The 18,007-nt window shown below is 41.6% G+C and overlaps 1 protein-coding gene across 1 annotated transcript in view; it reads right to left on the reverse strand.

Moving 5' to 3' along the window:
- Nucleotides 1-16,895, reverse strand: part of FERMT1 (FERM domain containing kindlin 1) — a 55,917-nt gene extending 39,022 nt beyond the window's left edge. Inside the window, exons 1-4 of the mRNA XM_052650962.1 lie at nt 16,772-16,895; nt 6,729-6,897; nt 4,224-4,457; nt 854-1,000 (exon numbers count right to left, since the gene is read on the reverse strand). Coding sequence (XP_052506922.1) covers nt 854-1,000; nt 4,224-4,457; nt 6,729-6,879 — 532 coding nt within the window. The 5' untranslated portion in view covers nt 6,880-6,897; nt 16,772-16,895. The remainder of the gene's footprint in view (nt 1-853; nt 1,001-4,223; nt 4,458-6,728; nt 6,898-16,771) is intronic.
- Between the last annotated feature and the right edge of the window lie 1,112 nt (nt 16,896-18,007).

Raw genomic sequence — 18,007 nt, forward strand, 5'->3', positions numbered from 1 at the left:
ATATTGCAAGCATGCTAGAGATTCATTCTTATATACAGGCATATCTCATTTCACTATGCTTCGAAGATATGTTTTTTTGTTTTTTAACTTTTTTTGTTTTTACTTTTGTGACTCTGTGTTACATTTTGGTAACTTCTCCAATATTTCAGACTTTTTTCATTACTATTATATTTGTCACTGTGATCAGTTATCTTTCATTTTACTACTATGACTTGCTGTAGGCTCAGATGATGTTAGCATTTTTAGCAATAAAATATTTTAAATTAAAGTATGTACATTTTAAAAAGACATACTGCTATTGTACTCATAATGGTAGCAATATAGTGTAAACATAACTTTTATATGCGCTGGGAAACAAAAAAATATTTTATGCAACTTGCTTTATTACAGCAGTCTGCAGTATCTCTGAGTATGTCTGTAAAAATAAAAGAATGACACTTTTCTAGAATTTTTATTGCCCCTCCTGTTACATACCCAATGCAAGATTTAAATTGAGTTCAGGAAAGAGTCACGTGAAGGTAGAATCAGGAAGAGAAGTATATTTGAATGATCTAACAAATTTCCTTATCCCACAAATTCATGGCCAATTCTGCTCAAGTTTTTCATTCATCAGCAGCATAATATATACAATTAAAATAATGAGCCATATAACATACCTTATTAAAAATTTTCTGTTCTAAAATTAGTTGGATATTCTTTCCTTATCACTGGAATCCTTAATTTTAGTCCTTGATTAGGGAGAGAGGAGGAAAGGCTAAGTAGAGGGGAGGAGAGTTCTTGGGACTTAAGAATTTAAGAAATTCTTGGATTTAATAATAAATTAAAATAATGAAACACCTATCATGAATCTTACCAGATGGACCTGAAATTGTTGGAGAACCCTCCAGGTTTAAAATATCTTCAATTACGGGCTCCTTATTATTTTTGTCTTTTTTCTTCTTCTTTTTAAAATATTCACCTGAAGGCTTTAATAAGGACAGTTCTTCTGCTCTTCTAATATCTAAAAAATATATATAAAAAAGAAAAGCAAGAAGTAAAAAGAAAATTCCTTCTAAGACTTTAAGTCATGTTGGGCATTTGAAACTATTTCTCAAAAAATTCCCGAGAAGTAAATGGAACTAAATGACATTCCTTTTGAAGAAATTGAAGATCAGTGACCCCCAAAATGGGTGTGTGGGGATCAAACAGTGGAGGGAGATTCATTCTAGGAAAATTTCTAGTTTGTTTTTAAATCTATTGTGAAACTTTTCAAACATATTCAATGCTAGCATGGTGGCACCTTCCCATGCTCGCCGCCCCCTTAAACCTTTCCTAGTGTTTCACTGTTCTTGTGTCATTTACTTACTAGCAGTTTCCCCCTTCCTCCTTCCTTCTTTCTTTTCCCCTTTCCTTTTCTGTTTTTAGGTTTTTAAGCAACCAGCAAGGACTCCATCTTTTTTATGGACCAGTGGTCCTCAGAACCTTTCTCTGCCCAGTGGCTTCTTCCATCCCTGTGGCAGACATCCTAGGCACCTTGTCCATCTCCTGGCCCTCCCCATTTTGGTGTATTCTGACCTCTTTCCAGTGGTAGCTAGGATGTATCTCTTTATCCAAGGGCCTGCTCTGGATGCCAGAGTTCTCACTCCCCAGACAGAGATGCCACAGGTCACATGAGTTCAGAGAGTTAACACTCCCCAAGAGCAGCCCTCAATGACTCAGTGACTGGTGGAATGGTATATTAACACCCCAGCTCCCTTACCCCTTGGTTGCACAGCTCCAAGGCATGACCACACCACTTCGCAGAGGGCCCCAGCTGTCCCCAGTGTGAGCTGATTAATGACACTCGCTTATTAGTGGCCTTCTCTTCCCAGTCTCACTTCACCACTCCCAGCCAGTGTTTCCTGGCATAACTTTCTAAATAAATAATATTTATACTTGAATTCTTATCTCCGGTCTTCTTCTGGAGAACTCAAGCTAAGAAGATAGTCCCCACTGTCCTCCATTAATCAAATATACTTCTAACTGCCATTTCCAATTAGAACTGATTGTACACTGGGCTGTTATGATCCCAGGTAAAAATCCAGGAATGTGGATGTTAGAATCTCTGGGCAGCTTTCCTGGAGGTAAATGCACTAATTCCACAGGTATCCCCACCTCTTAGTTCAGCTGAGGTTGAATCTGGCAGTTGAGCTACCAGTAAACAAGCCTGACTGTCAGGTTGCAACACACACCTGTAACCATTCCAAATGCATAATTCATACACAAAACCAGGAGATGAATAAAAATTTCCAGTAGCATTAGTAACAAAACAAAACAAAAACCCCACTGATATCTAAGCCCAAGGTTTGTATCTTGTCTTTTCTTTGAGAGAAAAAAAAATCATCCTGTTGCTAGATTTAAGTTCAGTTGGTCAGATATAAAAAGTGATTATTAGGGAATTCCCTGGAGGTTCAGTGGTTAGGTCTTGGAACTTTCACTGCAGGGGGCATAGGTTCAAAGTTCAATCCCTCATTGAGGAACTATGATCCTACATGCTGTGCATCTTGGCCAAAAAAAAAAAAAAGTGATTATTAGAAATGCCAAGTTGAGTCATTTAGAGTTACCATGAAGGTGTAATCTAGAAAGAAAAGAATGTATGAATGCTTCTGTTTATTTGAAAACTTCAAGTTTTTGACCCCAGCTATAATGTGTGCTTCTAGTCTACTATAGTATCTGAAATGTACATTTTCTTTACTCATTTACTGTTTTCAAATTTTCACTAGAATATTATTGAAAGCCAGGTACCTTGTGCTTATATCATTTGCTCACCATGCATCAAGGAAAATTCTGGAACTTACCTTTGGTAATGGAAGCTTCCAATCATTTGTCTGGTCAGCAAACAGTTACTAAGCAGGTGATATGTGTTGGGCATTGTGCTAAGTGTTAGGAACAGACATGCTCAAGAAACGGCTGTCTTCATCCTATATAATACCATACCAGCCTGCACCACTCAACACTGGCACTCTCAATAATGTGTACATTATTAGATTTTCCCCCTTTTTTTCCTCCATTACCTACCCCCTTTTAACATCTTATTTTTTACATGATTTATTTTTTGTCTCTGTATGCTACAGTGGAAGCTCAGGGAGGGCAGAGGGTTTGGATTATTTTTATTGCTAACCAATCTCTGCTGCAAAGTTGCTTCAGTCGTGTCTGACTCTGTGCGACCCCATAGACGGCAGCCCACCAGGCTTCCCCATCCCTGGGATTCTCCAGGCAAGAACACTGGAGTGGGTTGCCATTTCCTTCTCCAATGCGTGAAAGTGAAAAGTGAAAAGTGAAAGTGAAGTTGTTCAGTCATTTCTGACTCTTGGCAACCCCATGGACTGCAGCCTACCAGGCTCCTCCATCCATGGGATTTTCCAGGCAAAAGTACTAGAGTGGGTTGCCATGGCCTTCTCCAAACCAATCTCTAGCACTCACCATAGTGCCTGCCAAGTCAAAATATATATTTGCTGAAGGAATGAATAAGCAGTTTACAGTTTAATGGGGAAGATAGATCACCCACTCACATAGTGTGTATACTGTGTTCAAATCCTAAATGTTAGCCTTGGAACTCAAGAATATACCTATACACACTTTCAAAAAATATACTTCCTTACCCAGAGTTTGCTAATATTATGGAAGTCCCAGAAAGAAGAAATGGTTTGGGCAGTGTTGTCCCTAAAGACTGTTAAAATTTTTGATCCATAATTAAGCGTACATTTCTGCTTAAAATAAACTCCACAAATGATGTTTATGTACAGAGTTATTTACTGGAGCCAAGTGTTAGGGAAGCAATTAAGACACTGCATCACCATTATCTCAAAAACAACACAGACATATCAGCTCTATGGTGATAATGATTTAATGGAACTCTTTTCGTTTGTCTTCAATATAACAATTTCAGTATGGCTTAGGGAAATGAGTTTTGGGGTGGAAATCTTAATGGAGTTGTCTTTTCTGTTTACAAATCTCTTTTGAGACTTTGAGCTTTAAGTCTCTTTTGAGCTTTAAGCTTTGGGAAAATGAACCTGATTTGCTCTGATAATGTTCCATCTGGTTTAACTTCACTTAAATGGCTAAAGTCCCCAGAACTGGGCTTGAAAACTGTGCTCCTAATAAGGGATGTAAAGCCAACCACTTGTGGGCAGAAGTGCGTGTATTTTCCTGTCCTCTTTTGCTGAGAGTACAGAGGGTAGAGGTGCCCGCCTGTGGGGACTCACTCAGGGCTCTGCAGATGTCGCTGACAGCTCTGAAGACCACAGTCGAGAAGCTGACTCGCAGTCGGACTGTCTTCATGTTTGGCAGGCGGAGGCGAAGCATTTTATGCTGAGGGGTAAAGACAAGCTTTGCATCTGCCTGGACCCCACATTTGTCCAGAGTCCAGTGTGTTTTCAGAAGCCAGCAATGTTTCTGTTCCCACCAAAGGGCAAAGTCTGACCAGTCCTGGGCTATGTCTGCAAGAATAGAGAACAGAGCACAGTAAAGTGAGAGCAAGCACTTGCACCCTGGAGTCAAGTCCTGCATGTGCAAAACCAAAGCCAATGCTGGTCTTCCACTCTCATCTCTTCCTACAACCCAAGGCTCCATCATTCTTGGCTTCTTGTCCAAGTCCCTAAGACAAGGCAGCTACGAGACCGACTGAACCTCACCTTCTTTACATTTAAATACTACGGAAGGAACAGAAACATACAACGTTTATCATGATGAAATGCTAAAGTTTTCTTCTCCCAAGTCCCTCAGTGCCATGGTCCTTTCTGGGAAGGCCAGAAGCAAGGCTTTGTTTAATCGAGATGATTTCTCTAATAGAAATGGATCCTTCCAGGTCCCTGGTGGTCTGGTGGTTAAGAGTCCCCCTTCCAATGCAGGGCGCGTGGGTTTGATCCCTGATCAGGGAACTAAGAACCCACCTGCTGTGGGGCAACTAAGCCCATATGGTACAACTTAGCCCGTGCACTACTAACACCACCACAACAGTGAGGAAAAATAGATGAATCCTTCAGACACCAGCTCACAAGGGAATATCGAAAGCTTCCAGTCAAAATACATACAGAACTACTGAGAAGTTTACATTTCACCCTTCTCAGGAATGTCCACCTCTTACCAGTACCACTGCATTACCAGTTTCCAAAATTGTTGACACTAAAATCAGAGCTGAATATTTTATCTCTCAATGGTAACATCAACACTGAACCCTTCCACTTTTTCAATGCCCCTTGGCATCAAGATCGAATCTTTCCCCTTTGCCAATGTTAGAGTCATAGTCAATCTTTTACTTGGCTAAATTAAGAGCCACCAGTACTTTTACTTAAAAAATGGTTTCTCCCTCTTTCTCTCTTTTTAAATTAGAAAACCTTTCTCTCAGTGCTATTAGTAGAAGTATAAATGCTGTAGGCTTCCCCCATGGCTCCGTGGTAAAGAATCTGCCTGCAACGCAGGAGATGTGGGTTCAATCCCTGGGCTGGGAAGATTCCCTGGAGGAGGGCATGGCAATCCACTGCAGTATTCTTGCCTGGAGAATCCCATAGACAGAGGAGCCTGGCGGGCTATAGTCCATGGGGTCATAAAGAGTCAGATGACTGAAGTGACTGTGCACAGCGCAGTGCAGAATAAATGCTGTAATGCTGTAACTATTTTGGAAAGTCCTATGATTCAGTAACTTTTCTCTGATCTGTATGCCCAACAGAAATGCCTATACTTACCTAAGACAGCTACTATCTATAAAAGCCCCTATATGTAAAGAACCCAATATCCATAAACCATCAGGTAAATGGATAAATTGTGGGAAAAAAAATCATATAATGGAGTATTATACAGCAATGAGAATCAAAGAATCCAAACTATATGCAATAAAATGGATAAATGTCACAGACATAATGTGGCATGAAAGAAAGCAGATGCTTTAGGGTATATTATCCTGTATAATTCCACATATATACAGTTTGAAAACAAGTAAAATTATTCCTTTGGAGTAACAATTCAGGGTAATAGCTACCTTTAGTGGGACAGTGGCTGGGAGGTGTCAGATGTGGGACTTGGGTAGGGGAACAGGTACTGTTTTATATCTTGATTTGAGTGGTGGTTATTTGACTTTGTGAAAATTCACTGAACTATACACTTTTGATAATTGCACTTTTTGTATGTATATTATATTCCAATGAAGACAACTTAAAGATACTTTATATCACTAGTATAACTGAAAAGCCAACATCTGTGGTCTTAAATAGAAGACAAAAAAATGAATGCAAAGAAAATAACACATTATTAAATTCTAGGTCCATTGCGTTGACTCCTGATGTGAAGACTCTGACCCTGAAGACTTCTTTCCTTGTTTAAACAAGGACTAGTAGCAAACGGTAGGTAAGGACACTGGCACCAGGCTGCTTGCTCACAGAGCAATCAAGCATTGACAAAAAATTACATAACAGTCTAAGGCCCCAGGTGTGGTCTAAGGTTACCCTAGATGTCACCATGGAGGGTGACCTCATTCCAGTGCAAACAGGTTATTACACCTACTGGGGAGCTTCAGTTTGCTACCAAAGACTTAAGTTTTGACAGAGGGGGTCAGGGGGTTGTTTGGGCTCCTTTAGGGCTCCCCATTTCTTTTCTTCCTGTAGAAAGGGGCCATTGCAAGATGGGTGATCAGAAAAACTTAGATAGTCTGACAGCCTAGTTCAGTCATTCAGTGATGATGCAACATAAGAAACCATAAATAAGCAGCAACTTACTTATCTGTTCCACTAACTTGAGCATCACTCCCCCAATGTGCAGGTCTCCAGACACTCTCAGTGTGATGTCCTTCTGCTCCTCTTCATTTGGATGATCAACTCGGACCACAAGCTCCCAGGAAGCAGATGCAAAGTCACTGGATGAGAGCATTGTGGCAAATACAGGTGTCTACATGAAAAAAGGCAGACGGACCAGAATGAAACTGAGGCTCATCAGGTAGACTCTGCAGAGCAAAACTTTCTTTTCTCTCATTTTTAGTCCCCTCCTCAAAAATGCTGCAGAGTTCCTGATATTAAATTCAGCATCTTAACTTTAAAGACAAAAAGTCTTATAAAAATGATCTCTTCTAAATCTCTTGTACTTTAAACTTTCTACCCTCCCAGGTCCACCTAGCTATTTATTTTCTGTGCCTGCCCAATGCATCCATCCCTTTCTCCTGACTTTTCTTGACCTTCTATGAAGTACTTGAGCAATAGGCAACAAATCATGACAATCCTTGACATAAAAAATCACATTTATTGAAGTATAATTTTCATACAATAAAAGGGATTGAATTGAAATGTATACTTGGATGCATTTTATTGTATGCATATTATACTTAAAAAGAATTGATTTTAAAAAGAATATCTATACATAGGTATTATTACATTCACCCATAAAATAGTAAGGACATTTTCTGGTATGAAAATTAAAAAAAAAACCAAAACAGAACAAAACAGTTTCTTTTTTAGCCATATAACATGTAGTTTTATCTTAAGCACATAAGAGATACAGGTCATTAATAATTTGTTCTTGTTGTTCAGTCACTAACTCATGCCCCTCTCTTTGTGACCCCCTGGTCATATGCTAGGCATGCTAGTCTTCCTTGTCCCTCCCCATCTCCCAAAGCTTGCTCAAACTCATGTCTATCCACATGTCCATCTTGATTCCAGCTTGTGAGTCACCCAGCCCAGCATTTCGCATGATGCATATAAGTTAAATAAGCAGGGTGACAATATACACCTTTGACATACTCCTTTCCTAATTTGGAACCAGTCCATTGTTCCATGTCCAGTTCTAACGGTTGCTTCTTGACCTGCATACAGGTTTCTCAGGAGGCAGGTAATGTGGTCTGGTACTCCTGTCTCATTAAGAATATTCCACAGTTTGTTGTGAACCACACAGTCAAAGGATTTAGCATAGTCAATGAAGCATATGTTTCATTTGAATTCCGTTGCTTTCTTCATGGTCCAACAAATGTCAGCAATTTGATCTCTGGTTCCTCTGCCTTTTATAATTCCAGCTTGTATATCTGGAAGTTCTTGGCTCACATACTGCTGAAGCCTACTGCATAGGATTTTGAGCATAATCTTGCTACCATTGAGATTAGTGCAATTGTACAGTAATTTGAACATTCTTTGGCATTGCCTTTCTTTGGGATTGGAATGAAGATTGACCTTTTCCAGGCCTGTGGCCACTGCGAAGTTTTCCAAATTTGCTGGCTTAGAGTGTGGCACTTTAACAGCATCGTTCCAGTTCAGCTGGGATTCTATTACCTCCATTAGCTTTGTTCACAGTGATGCTTCCTAAGGCCCACCTGACTTCACACTCCAGAATGTTTGGCTCTATGTCAGTGACCACACTATTATGGTTACCCCAGGTCATCCAGAGCTTTTTTATACAGTTCTTCTGTGTATCTTCTGTGTATGGAAGAAAGTGAAGAAGAACTAAAGAGCCTCTTGATGAAAGTGAAAGGAGAGTGAAAAAGTTGGCTTAAAGCTCAACATTCAGAAAATAAACATCATGGCATCTGGTCCCATCACTGCATGGCAAATAGATGGAGAAACAGTGGAAACCTTGGCAGACTTTATTTTTTGGGGCTCCAAAATCACTCCAGATGGTGACTGCAGCCATGAAATTAAAAGACACCTACTCCTTGGAAGGAGAGTTATGACCAACCTAGATAGCATATTCAAAAGCAGAGACATTACTTTGCCGACAAAGGTCCATCTAGTCAATGCTATGGTTTTTCCAGTAGTCATGTATGGATGTGAGAGCTGGACTATAAAGAAAGCTGAGTGCCAAAGAATTGATGCTTTTGAACGTGGTGTTGGAGAAGACTCTTGAGAGTCCCTTGGACTGCAAGGAGATCCAACCAGTCCATCCTAGAGGAAATCAGTCCTGAATGTTCATTGGAAGGACGATGTTGAAGCTGAAACTCCAATACTTTGGCTACCTGATGTGAAGAGCTGACTCATTTGAAAAGACCCTGATGCTGGGAAAGATTGAAGGCAGGAGGAGAAGGGGACCACAGAGTTTGAGATGGTTGGATGGCATCACTGACTCAATGGGCATGAGTTTGAGTCAACTCCAGGAGTTGGTGATGGACAGGAGGCCTGGCGTGCTGCAGTCCACGGGGTCGCAAAGAATCAGATACGACTGAGTGACTGAACTGAACTCTGTGTATCAGTTCAGTTTAGTTGCTTAGTCATGTCCAATTGATTCTTTGTGACCCCATGCACTGCAGCAGGCCAGGCTTCCCTGTACATCACCAACTCCTGGAACTTGCTCAAACTCATGTCCGTCGAGTCAGTGATGCCATCTAAACATCTCATCCTCTGTAGTCCCCTTCTCCCTCCACCTTCAATTTTTCCCACCATCAGGGTCTTTTCTAATGAGTCAGTTCTTCTCATCAGGTGCCCAAAGTATTGGAGCTTCAGCTTCAGCATGAATCCTTCCAATGAATATTCACGATTGATTTCCTTTAGTATTGACTGATTTGATCTCCTTGCAGTACAAGGGACTCTCAAGAGTCTTCTCCAACACCATAGTACAAAAACATCTATTCTTTGGCACTCAGCTTTCCTTATAGTCCAACTCTCACATCCATACATGACTACTGGAAAAACCATAGCTCTGACTAGACAGACCTTTGTCAGCAAAGTGATGTCTCTGCTTTGTAATATGCTGTCTTGGTTGGTTATTGGTTTTCTTTCAAGGAGCAAGCATCTTTTAACTTCATGGCTGCAATCATTATTTGCAGTGATTTTGGAGCCCAAGAAAATAGTCTGTCACTTTTTCCATTGTTTCCTCATCTACTTGCCATGAAGTGATAGGACCAGATGCCATGATCTTAGTTTTTTGAATGTTGAGTTTTAAGCCAACTTCTTCATTCTCCTCTTTCACGTTCATCAAGAGGCTCTTTAGTCCTTCTTCATTTTCTGCCATAGGGGGGTGTCATCTGCATATCTGAAGTTATTGATATTTCTCCCAGCAATCTTGATTCCAGCTTGTGCTTCATCCAGCCCAGCATTTCGTATGATGTACTCTGCATATAAGTTAAACAAGCAGGGTGACAATATACAGCTTGATGTACTCCTTTCCTAATCTGGAACCAGTCTGTTCCATGTCCAGTTCTAACTCTTGCTTCTTGACCTTCATACAGATTTCTCAGGAGGCAGATAAGGTGGTCTGGTATTTCCATCTCTTTAAGAATTTTGCACAGTTTGTTGTGATCCACACAGTCAAAGGCTTTGGCATAGTCAATAAAGCAGAAGTAGATGTTTCTCTGGAACTCTTGCTTTTTCAATGATTCAACAGATGTTGGCAATTCGATCTCTGGTTCCTCTGCCTTTTCTAAATCCAGCTTGAACATCTGGAAGTTCACAGTTCATGTACTGTTGAAGCCTGGCTTGGAAAATTTTCAGCATTACTTTGCTAGCACATGCTGCTGCTGCTGCTAAGTCGCTTCAGTCGTGTCTGACCCTGTGCAACCCCATAGACGGCAGCCCACCAGGCTCCCCCATCCCTGGGATTCTCTAGGCAAGAATACTGGAGTGGGTTGCCATTTTCTTCTCCAATGCATGAAACTGAAAAGTCAAAGTGAAGTCGCTTAGTCATGTCTGACTCTTAGCGACCCCATGGACTGCAGCCTACCAGGGTCCTCCGTCCATGGGATTTTCCAGGCAAGAGTACTGGAGTGGGGTGCCATTGCCTTCTCCAGCTAGCACATGAGATGAGTGCAATTGTGCTGCAGTTTGAACATTCTTTGGCATTGCCTTTCTTTGGAACTGGAATGAAAGCTGACCTTTTCCAGTCCTGTGGCCAGTGCTGAGTTTTCCAAATTTGTTGGCATATTGAGTGCAGCACTTTCACAGCATTATCTTTTAGGATTTGAAATAGTTCAGCTGGAATTCCATAACTTCCACTAGCTTTGTTTGTAATGATGATTCCTAAGGACCACTTGACTTCGCATTCCAGGATGCCTGGCTCTAGATGAGTGATCACACCATCTTCCGTGTATTCTTGCCTCCTTTTCTTAATCTCTTCTGCTTTTGTAGGTCCTTACCATTTTTGTCCTTTATTGTGCCTATCTTTGCAATGAAATTTTCCCTTGCTCTTATCCAGTTTTCTTAAAGAGATTTGTAGTCGTTCCAATTCTATTGTTTTCCTCTATTTCTTTGCATTGTACACTTAAGAAGGCTTTCTTATCTCTCCTTACTATTCTCTGGAATTTTGCATTCAGTTGTGTATATCTTTCCCTTCCTCCTTGCCTTTTGCTTCTCTTCTTTTCTCAGCTTCTGTAAGGCCTCCTTAGAGGTCTTTGCCATTCCCTTCTCTGGTGGACTGGATGTTCATAGGACAACATGGCAGCAGCAGTCTGAAGAGGCACTGGCGGCCTGGGAAGCAGCTTCGCAGAGATCACACTGGAGACGGAGATGGGAGCAGGGTAGTGACCAGCACCACCAGTTCCTAGCACAGAGCAGGAGGACAGGAGAGGCTGGGGCCAGAGCTCGGCAATGGTGGGGGATCAGCTCCAGGGTGACCTGCAGCAGCAGAGAGGGCGAGAGAGGCCCTCTGCTCCTGAGTGGTGGATCAGCCCCAGGGTGGCCAGGGGCAGCACATATTCAACTTACTGGAGTTACCATTTTATATTATATATATCATATAAGTTTTGGACACACTTTTGGCAAAATATTTAAAACAAGAGTGATAGACATACAATCCCACTCTTCAAAGTACAGATGAGGTGAGTGCTTCAAACCCACAGTGTCCCATCATTGGAGGAACTAGGATGAATGAAGCTGCTGCTGCTGCTGCTGCTAAGTTGCTTCAGTCGTGTCCGACTCTGTGTGACCCCATAGACAGCAGCCCACCAAGCTCCCCTGTCCCTGGGATTCTCCAGGCAAGAACACTGGAGTGGGTTGCCATTTCCTTCTCCAATGTGAATGAAGCTAAGCAGTTTCAAAACTGAGTGTTTTGAGTATAATAGGAAGACTGGAACCCCAAATTTGCAGAACTTAAAAATGTCAGTTCTCTTTAAGTAGGAGGCAAATGATAAATACCTCCTGGCTATTTTAAGATTTGAAATAAAAATCAGTCATTTAAGTGATGACAAATCTTTTTTACTTTGTGAGGTAAAGACAGCTTATAAGAAATCCCGGTTTTCATAAGGCCTGTTCTTGAAAACCATCAGTGTATGCAAAGGGCTCAGGAAAGGGTCTCTCTAAGGGACAGTGTACAGGAACCCTGTGGATCTCATTTATATGTAGATTCTATTCAGCAGGATCTTATTAACATACAGGTTCTAGTCAGCAGATCTGGGAATGATGTGGAAACCCTGCATTCATAACAAACTCCAGCTGATGCTAGTCTTCATCTTACACTCTTAAGTCAAAACAGCCACTTAAAAAATTAGCTCCAGGACTCAGTTCCTCCCTTCAACCTAATTAGATCAGTATTAAGCTAGGACCATGGTGACATCTGAGGAACATTCTTTTTAATATTAAGCACTAAATCCTGTGGATAGGGGAGCCTGGCAGGCTCCAGTCCATTTGGTCACAAGAGTTGGACGTGACTTAGTAACTAAACCACCAACCACTAATTATAGTAAAAACTCTCAAGAAAGTGGGCATAGAGGAAACCTACCTCAACATAATAAAGGTCATAAATGAGAAACCCACAACAAACATCATTCTCAGTGATGAAAAGGTGAAAGCATTTCCCTGTAAGATCAGGAACAGGGACTTCACTGGTGGTCCAGTGGTTAAGAATCCACCTTGCAATGAAGGGGACACAGGTTCGATCCCCTGTAGGGGAACAAGATCCCACATACCCTGGAGCAACTACTGAGCCTGTGCACTCCAGAGCCTCTGTGCCAAAACTAGAGAGCCCACAGGCTGCAACTACTGAAGTCTGCATGCCACAGCTAGAGCCCCTGTGAGGCCATGAAGGATCCCACGTGTTGCAACTAAGACCTGATGCATATAAGTAAAAATATAAAAGATCAGGATCAAGACAAGATGCCCACTATAGCCACTTTTATACAACACAGTATTGGAAGACCTAGCCACAGCAATAAGACAAGAAAAATAAATAAAAGGAAGCCAAACTGGAGAGGAAGCAGTAAAACTGTCACTGTTTGCAGATGACATGACACTATATATAGAAAACCCTAAAGATGCCACCAGAAAACTACTAGAGCTAATCAATGAATTTGGTAACATTGCTGCTGCTGCTGCTAAGTCATTTCAGTCATGTCCAACTCTGTGTGACCCCATAGACGGCAGCCCACCAGGCTTCCCTGTCCCTGGGATTCTCTAGGCAAGGACACTGGAGTGGGTTGCCATTTATATATATATAGTATCTGTTGCATTTCTGTACACTAACAATGAACTATCAGAGAAATTAAGGAAACAATCCTACTTAATCACTACATCTAAAAGAATAAAATACTTAGTCATAAACCAATCTAAGGAGGTAAAAGATCTGTACTTGGATCTATTTACTAGACACTGATGAAAGAAATGGAAGATAATACAAACAGATGGAAAGATATACTATGTTCATGGGCTGGAAGAATTAATATTGTTAAAATGATGATACTATGCAAGGAAATTTACAGATTTAGTGCAATCCCTATAAAAATACCAAAGGCATTTTTCACAGATCTAGAACAAATAATTTAAAAATTTGTATGGAAACACAAAAACCCACAAATAGTGAAAACAAGCTTGAAAAAGAAGAACAGTATTAGAGGAATCATGCTTCCTGATTTCAGATTATACTACGAGGCTACAGTACTCAAAACAGTATGGGACTGGCACAAAGACAGACACTTAGATCAATGGAATAGAACAGAGAGCTCAAAACTAAACCCGCATGCTTATGGTCAATTAATCTACAACAAACGAGACAAGAATATTCAATGGAGAAAAGATAGTCTCTTCAATAAGTACTACTGGGAAAACTGGACAGTTACATGTAAAAGAATGAAATTGGAACACTCTCTAACACTATATACAAAAATTCAAAATGGATTAAAGACCTAAATGTAACCAGAAACCATAAAACTCCTAGAAGAAACCATAGACAGAACACCCTTTGACATAAATGGTAGCAACATTTTTTTTTTGTATCTGTCTCCTAAAGCAAATGAGATAAAAGCAAAAATAAACAAATGGGACCTAATTAGACTTAAAAGCTTTTGTACAGCAAAGGAAGCTGTAAACAAAATGAAAGGACAACGTATAGAATGGGAGAAAATATTTGTAGAAGATGTGACAGACAAGGGATTGATTTCTAAAACATACAAACAGCTTATACAGCTCAATTAAAAAAACCCTACCCACTCAAAAACTGGGCAGAAGACTTAAATAAACATCTCTCCAAAGAAGACATAGAGATGGCCAACAGGCACAAGAAAAGATGCTCAACATCGTTAATCACCAGAAAAGTGCAAATTAAAACCACAGTGAGATACAGTCTCATACCTGTCACAATGGTGATGATCAAAAAGACTAGAAATAACAAACGTTGGTGAGGACATGGAGAAAAGGGAACCTTCAATACTTGTTGGTGAAAATGTAAATTGGTGTAGCCAGTGTGGAAAACAGTATGGAGGTTTTTCAAAAAACTAAAAATAGAGCTATCATATGACCCAGCAATTACATTCCTGATATATATCAAAAAACAAACAAACAAAATAACAAAACAAATAATCCCCCCAAAACACCAATTTGAAAATATACAAAATATACATATTATAAAGATATTATTTACAATGGCCAAAATATGAAGCAGCTTAAGTGTCCATCAACATATGAGTGGATAAATACGTGGAATGGGATATTACTCAACCATAAAAAAGAATGACATTTTGCCATTTCCAACAACATGGAAGGACTTGGAAGATATTATGCTAAGTGAAAAAAGGCAGACAGACAAATACTGTATGATAACACTTACATGTGGAATCTAAAATAATAAACTACTGAATATAACAAAAAGGAAACAGATATATAGATAGAGAACACATATATAGAGAAAAACTAGTGGTTACCAGTGGGGAGAGGGAAGGATGGAGGGGCAAAATAGGGGAAATTAAGAGCTACAAACTATTATGTATAAAATAACCTTTATAGCTTATAGGATATATTGTATAACACAGGGCATATAGCCAATATTTTATAAGTATAAATGAGGTATAGCCTTTAAAATTGTGAATCACTGTTGTACATCTGTAACTTATAATGCTGTACATCAACTATATTTCATTTAAAAGTTAAAAAAATTATACAAAGCAATAATTAAACCACCAGTGTCACTGTTCACATTCGTAAGCAAAAGAGAATCACAAGATAAATGCTGCAAATCTGAACAGGCTTAGAACAGATTTCATTTGTTCCACTCAACTTCAAGAGTTCAGAGGCGACTAAAGGATCCTAATGTTTGCACCTCCCAATGCACAGAGGAACATACAAGACTTCTTGCATGGGCAGTGTCATGCAATGATTATATTGGGCCTAACTACCTCACTGTCATCTTCAGCCTCAGGTGTTATTTACTGTGTACATCATTCAGAATGATGTACTCTGGGATAACTACTATCTTGTGTTATCTCCATCCTCTCAGCAATCCCATTTAGAAATGAGGAAACACAGTCTCAGAAAAGCTAGGTAATTTATCAAAAGTCACACAGCAAGTTAGATCAATTCAGGTTCTAACTCCAAACTCTCAACCAGCACTCTGGGACATATTCTTGATAATATTACAAAGTTAATATGAAATACAACACTTAAAACTACGAGCTAAATTCTCAGTACCTTCACCAAACATTTTAACTAACATAAATCTTTCCCATTTAGGAGACAATAAAGATACCTCTTTCACTGTCAAATTCTTAACATGGTATTGAAGTATTTGACTTTAGGATCCTTACAGCTTTTTTAATGCTATGCTTTGAGGCTTTGTTATTTAAAATGTTTTGTACATGAAGAAAATAACCTTACTTTTAAAATGATTCCTCACTGCTTGTTTTGGGAGCAATTAGACAGGATTTTTCTTTACCTAACCTGGGCAATAAGGTATTTCTCATTTAAAAAACAGGCAATCGGTGGTGATTCCCTTACAACGAAATTCAGGCTAAAATTAGACAATCTGGTTTCCCCACATTCCACTCCTATCTTTTCTGCGCCTTTCTTTTCGAGAGTGAAGTTCTGCAGCAAGATGTTGCTTGTTGAGGAAAGCCTCAAGCTTCGGCTGGGAAAGCAGACCTAGGGTGTTAAAGACCAGAACAAGAAGCACACCAGCACACCTGCCTTCCCTGGGGAAACCAAGTGGCCCACTTCCGGCGGTCCTTTATAGAAAACTCAGTCAAGACAGACAGACACAGGCAGACAGAGAGACAGAGAGGGAAATAGACCGAATGCTCCCTCTGGAAGAACAGAGAGTGAGTGGGTCCGAAGGCCACTGGCCTGTCTTTTGCCAAATATGCAGGGAGGGTCCCAGGGCCCAGGGGAATGTGGTGGGTGGGTAGAAACCCCTCCCCACCCGTAAGGTCAGCACCGCTGCTGGACTGAGAGTTTATTTTGCGCAGCCAGATGCTCAAGGTCGGAGAAGGTGGTCACAAGCTGATCACGAGATTTTTAATTCAACAGCTATTTACGTGCAAGAAGCCGCGGAAAGGCAGGAGCGGGGGTCTGGGGAACCAGCGGTGCCCATCGCAGCCTCCCTTCCCCGCCAGTCTCCATTCCCCGCCGGGGCCCATCTCCTGGGCACTCACTTCCTTTCTCAAGCCTGCGGCGTGGGTCTCGAGGCCGGGCACGTGTGCCGCTGCCCTCCTGGAGACTCGGGCAGAGGCCACCCAGGGCGAGCTGGGGGCGCGCGGTGGCGGCGGCTGCTCCGCGAGGCTCTGCGGGCGAGTGCTGCGCGCGGACCTGCCGCCTAGACTGGCGCCCGCCCCCGCCGACTGATCTCCGCCCCGCGCGGCCCTCCGGGCACAGCTGGCCAGCGCGGCGGGCAGGCGGCAGCACGACTAGCCCCAGCCTGCCAGGTCCCGCTGCCCGGGGAGGGGGTGCTCTGCAGACTTTACGGACAAACGGTGGTCGCTGGGCTGCAGCGCGACAGGACAGCAGGGAGAACCGGGGCGGATGCTCAGACCCACGCCCCTCTTGAGACCTCTCATCCTGCCCACCCTCCTCTAGACCGCCTCTCGTTTCCCAGTTCCCCGAGGCCCGCCTGGGACTAGCCTGGTGATTAAGGTCCTGCTACTTTCCCCGCCCTCCGGGTGTACTTGTCACTCACATCGCGGGTGCGTCCACTTCCTCCGAGTCCTGGCTCTAGGCAAGAACAGCCGCCTCCGCTCTAGAGAGCCCGGAGGACCTGTGGTTGCCAGCTGGAAGAAACAAAAGTGGTTCATCTCTGAGTAACAGGGTGGTGTAAACCTCTGAGAAGGGCGAGGCGCCCCAAACACGCACGTTGGAAGATCCCCGGGAAACCTAAGGCCGCTCCCCTCGCTGAAGTCTGGGTGGCTCATCTCAGATTCACCACCCAGCTCCACCGCTCACCTTCCTGTCGGATTCACTTCCGAAGGAAGCAGGAAGGGTGGGTGACCTTGGGCAACTGGCACACCTCTCCAAACCTTTCGTTGAGTATTTACTGCGCACCAGGCCTGAGTCTGAGCTTTGAGGATATAAAACAGGGTTATAAAACAGGAAATTATAGTTTTCTCATTTGTAAAATGGGTAAAGGGATGGGATTCTCACCACCAGAATTTCAGTCCATAGAGGAGTTTCATGCAGTAATACAGTCTTTAGCGATTTTCATCAAGTACGTAAAGCTTCCCATAACATATTTAATTTAAAATGTTGCAAAAATTAGAAGTGGAATCCTTGTTTTTGCTTGGTATTACCATATTCAGCCATTATTATGGTTCTGAAAGTACTTTACATTTAATTTTAAAAGGCCAGTTGAACAAACATCAGCAAATATGGGATTTTAGAATTAAAATGATTAAAAA

The sequence above is a fragment of the Budorcas taxicolor genome, chromosome 13 (genome assembly GCF_023091745.1).
Source record: "Budorcas taxicolor isolate Tak-1 chromosome 13, Takin1.1, whole genome shotgun sequence".
Taxonomy (NCBI): Eukaryota; Metazoa; Chordata; class Mammalia; order Artiodactyla; family Bovidae; genus Budorcas; species Budorcas taxicolor.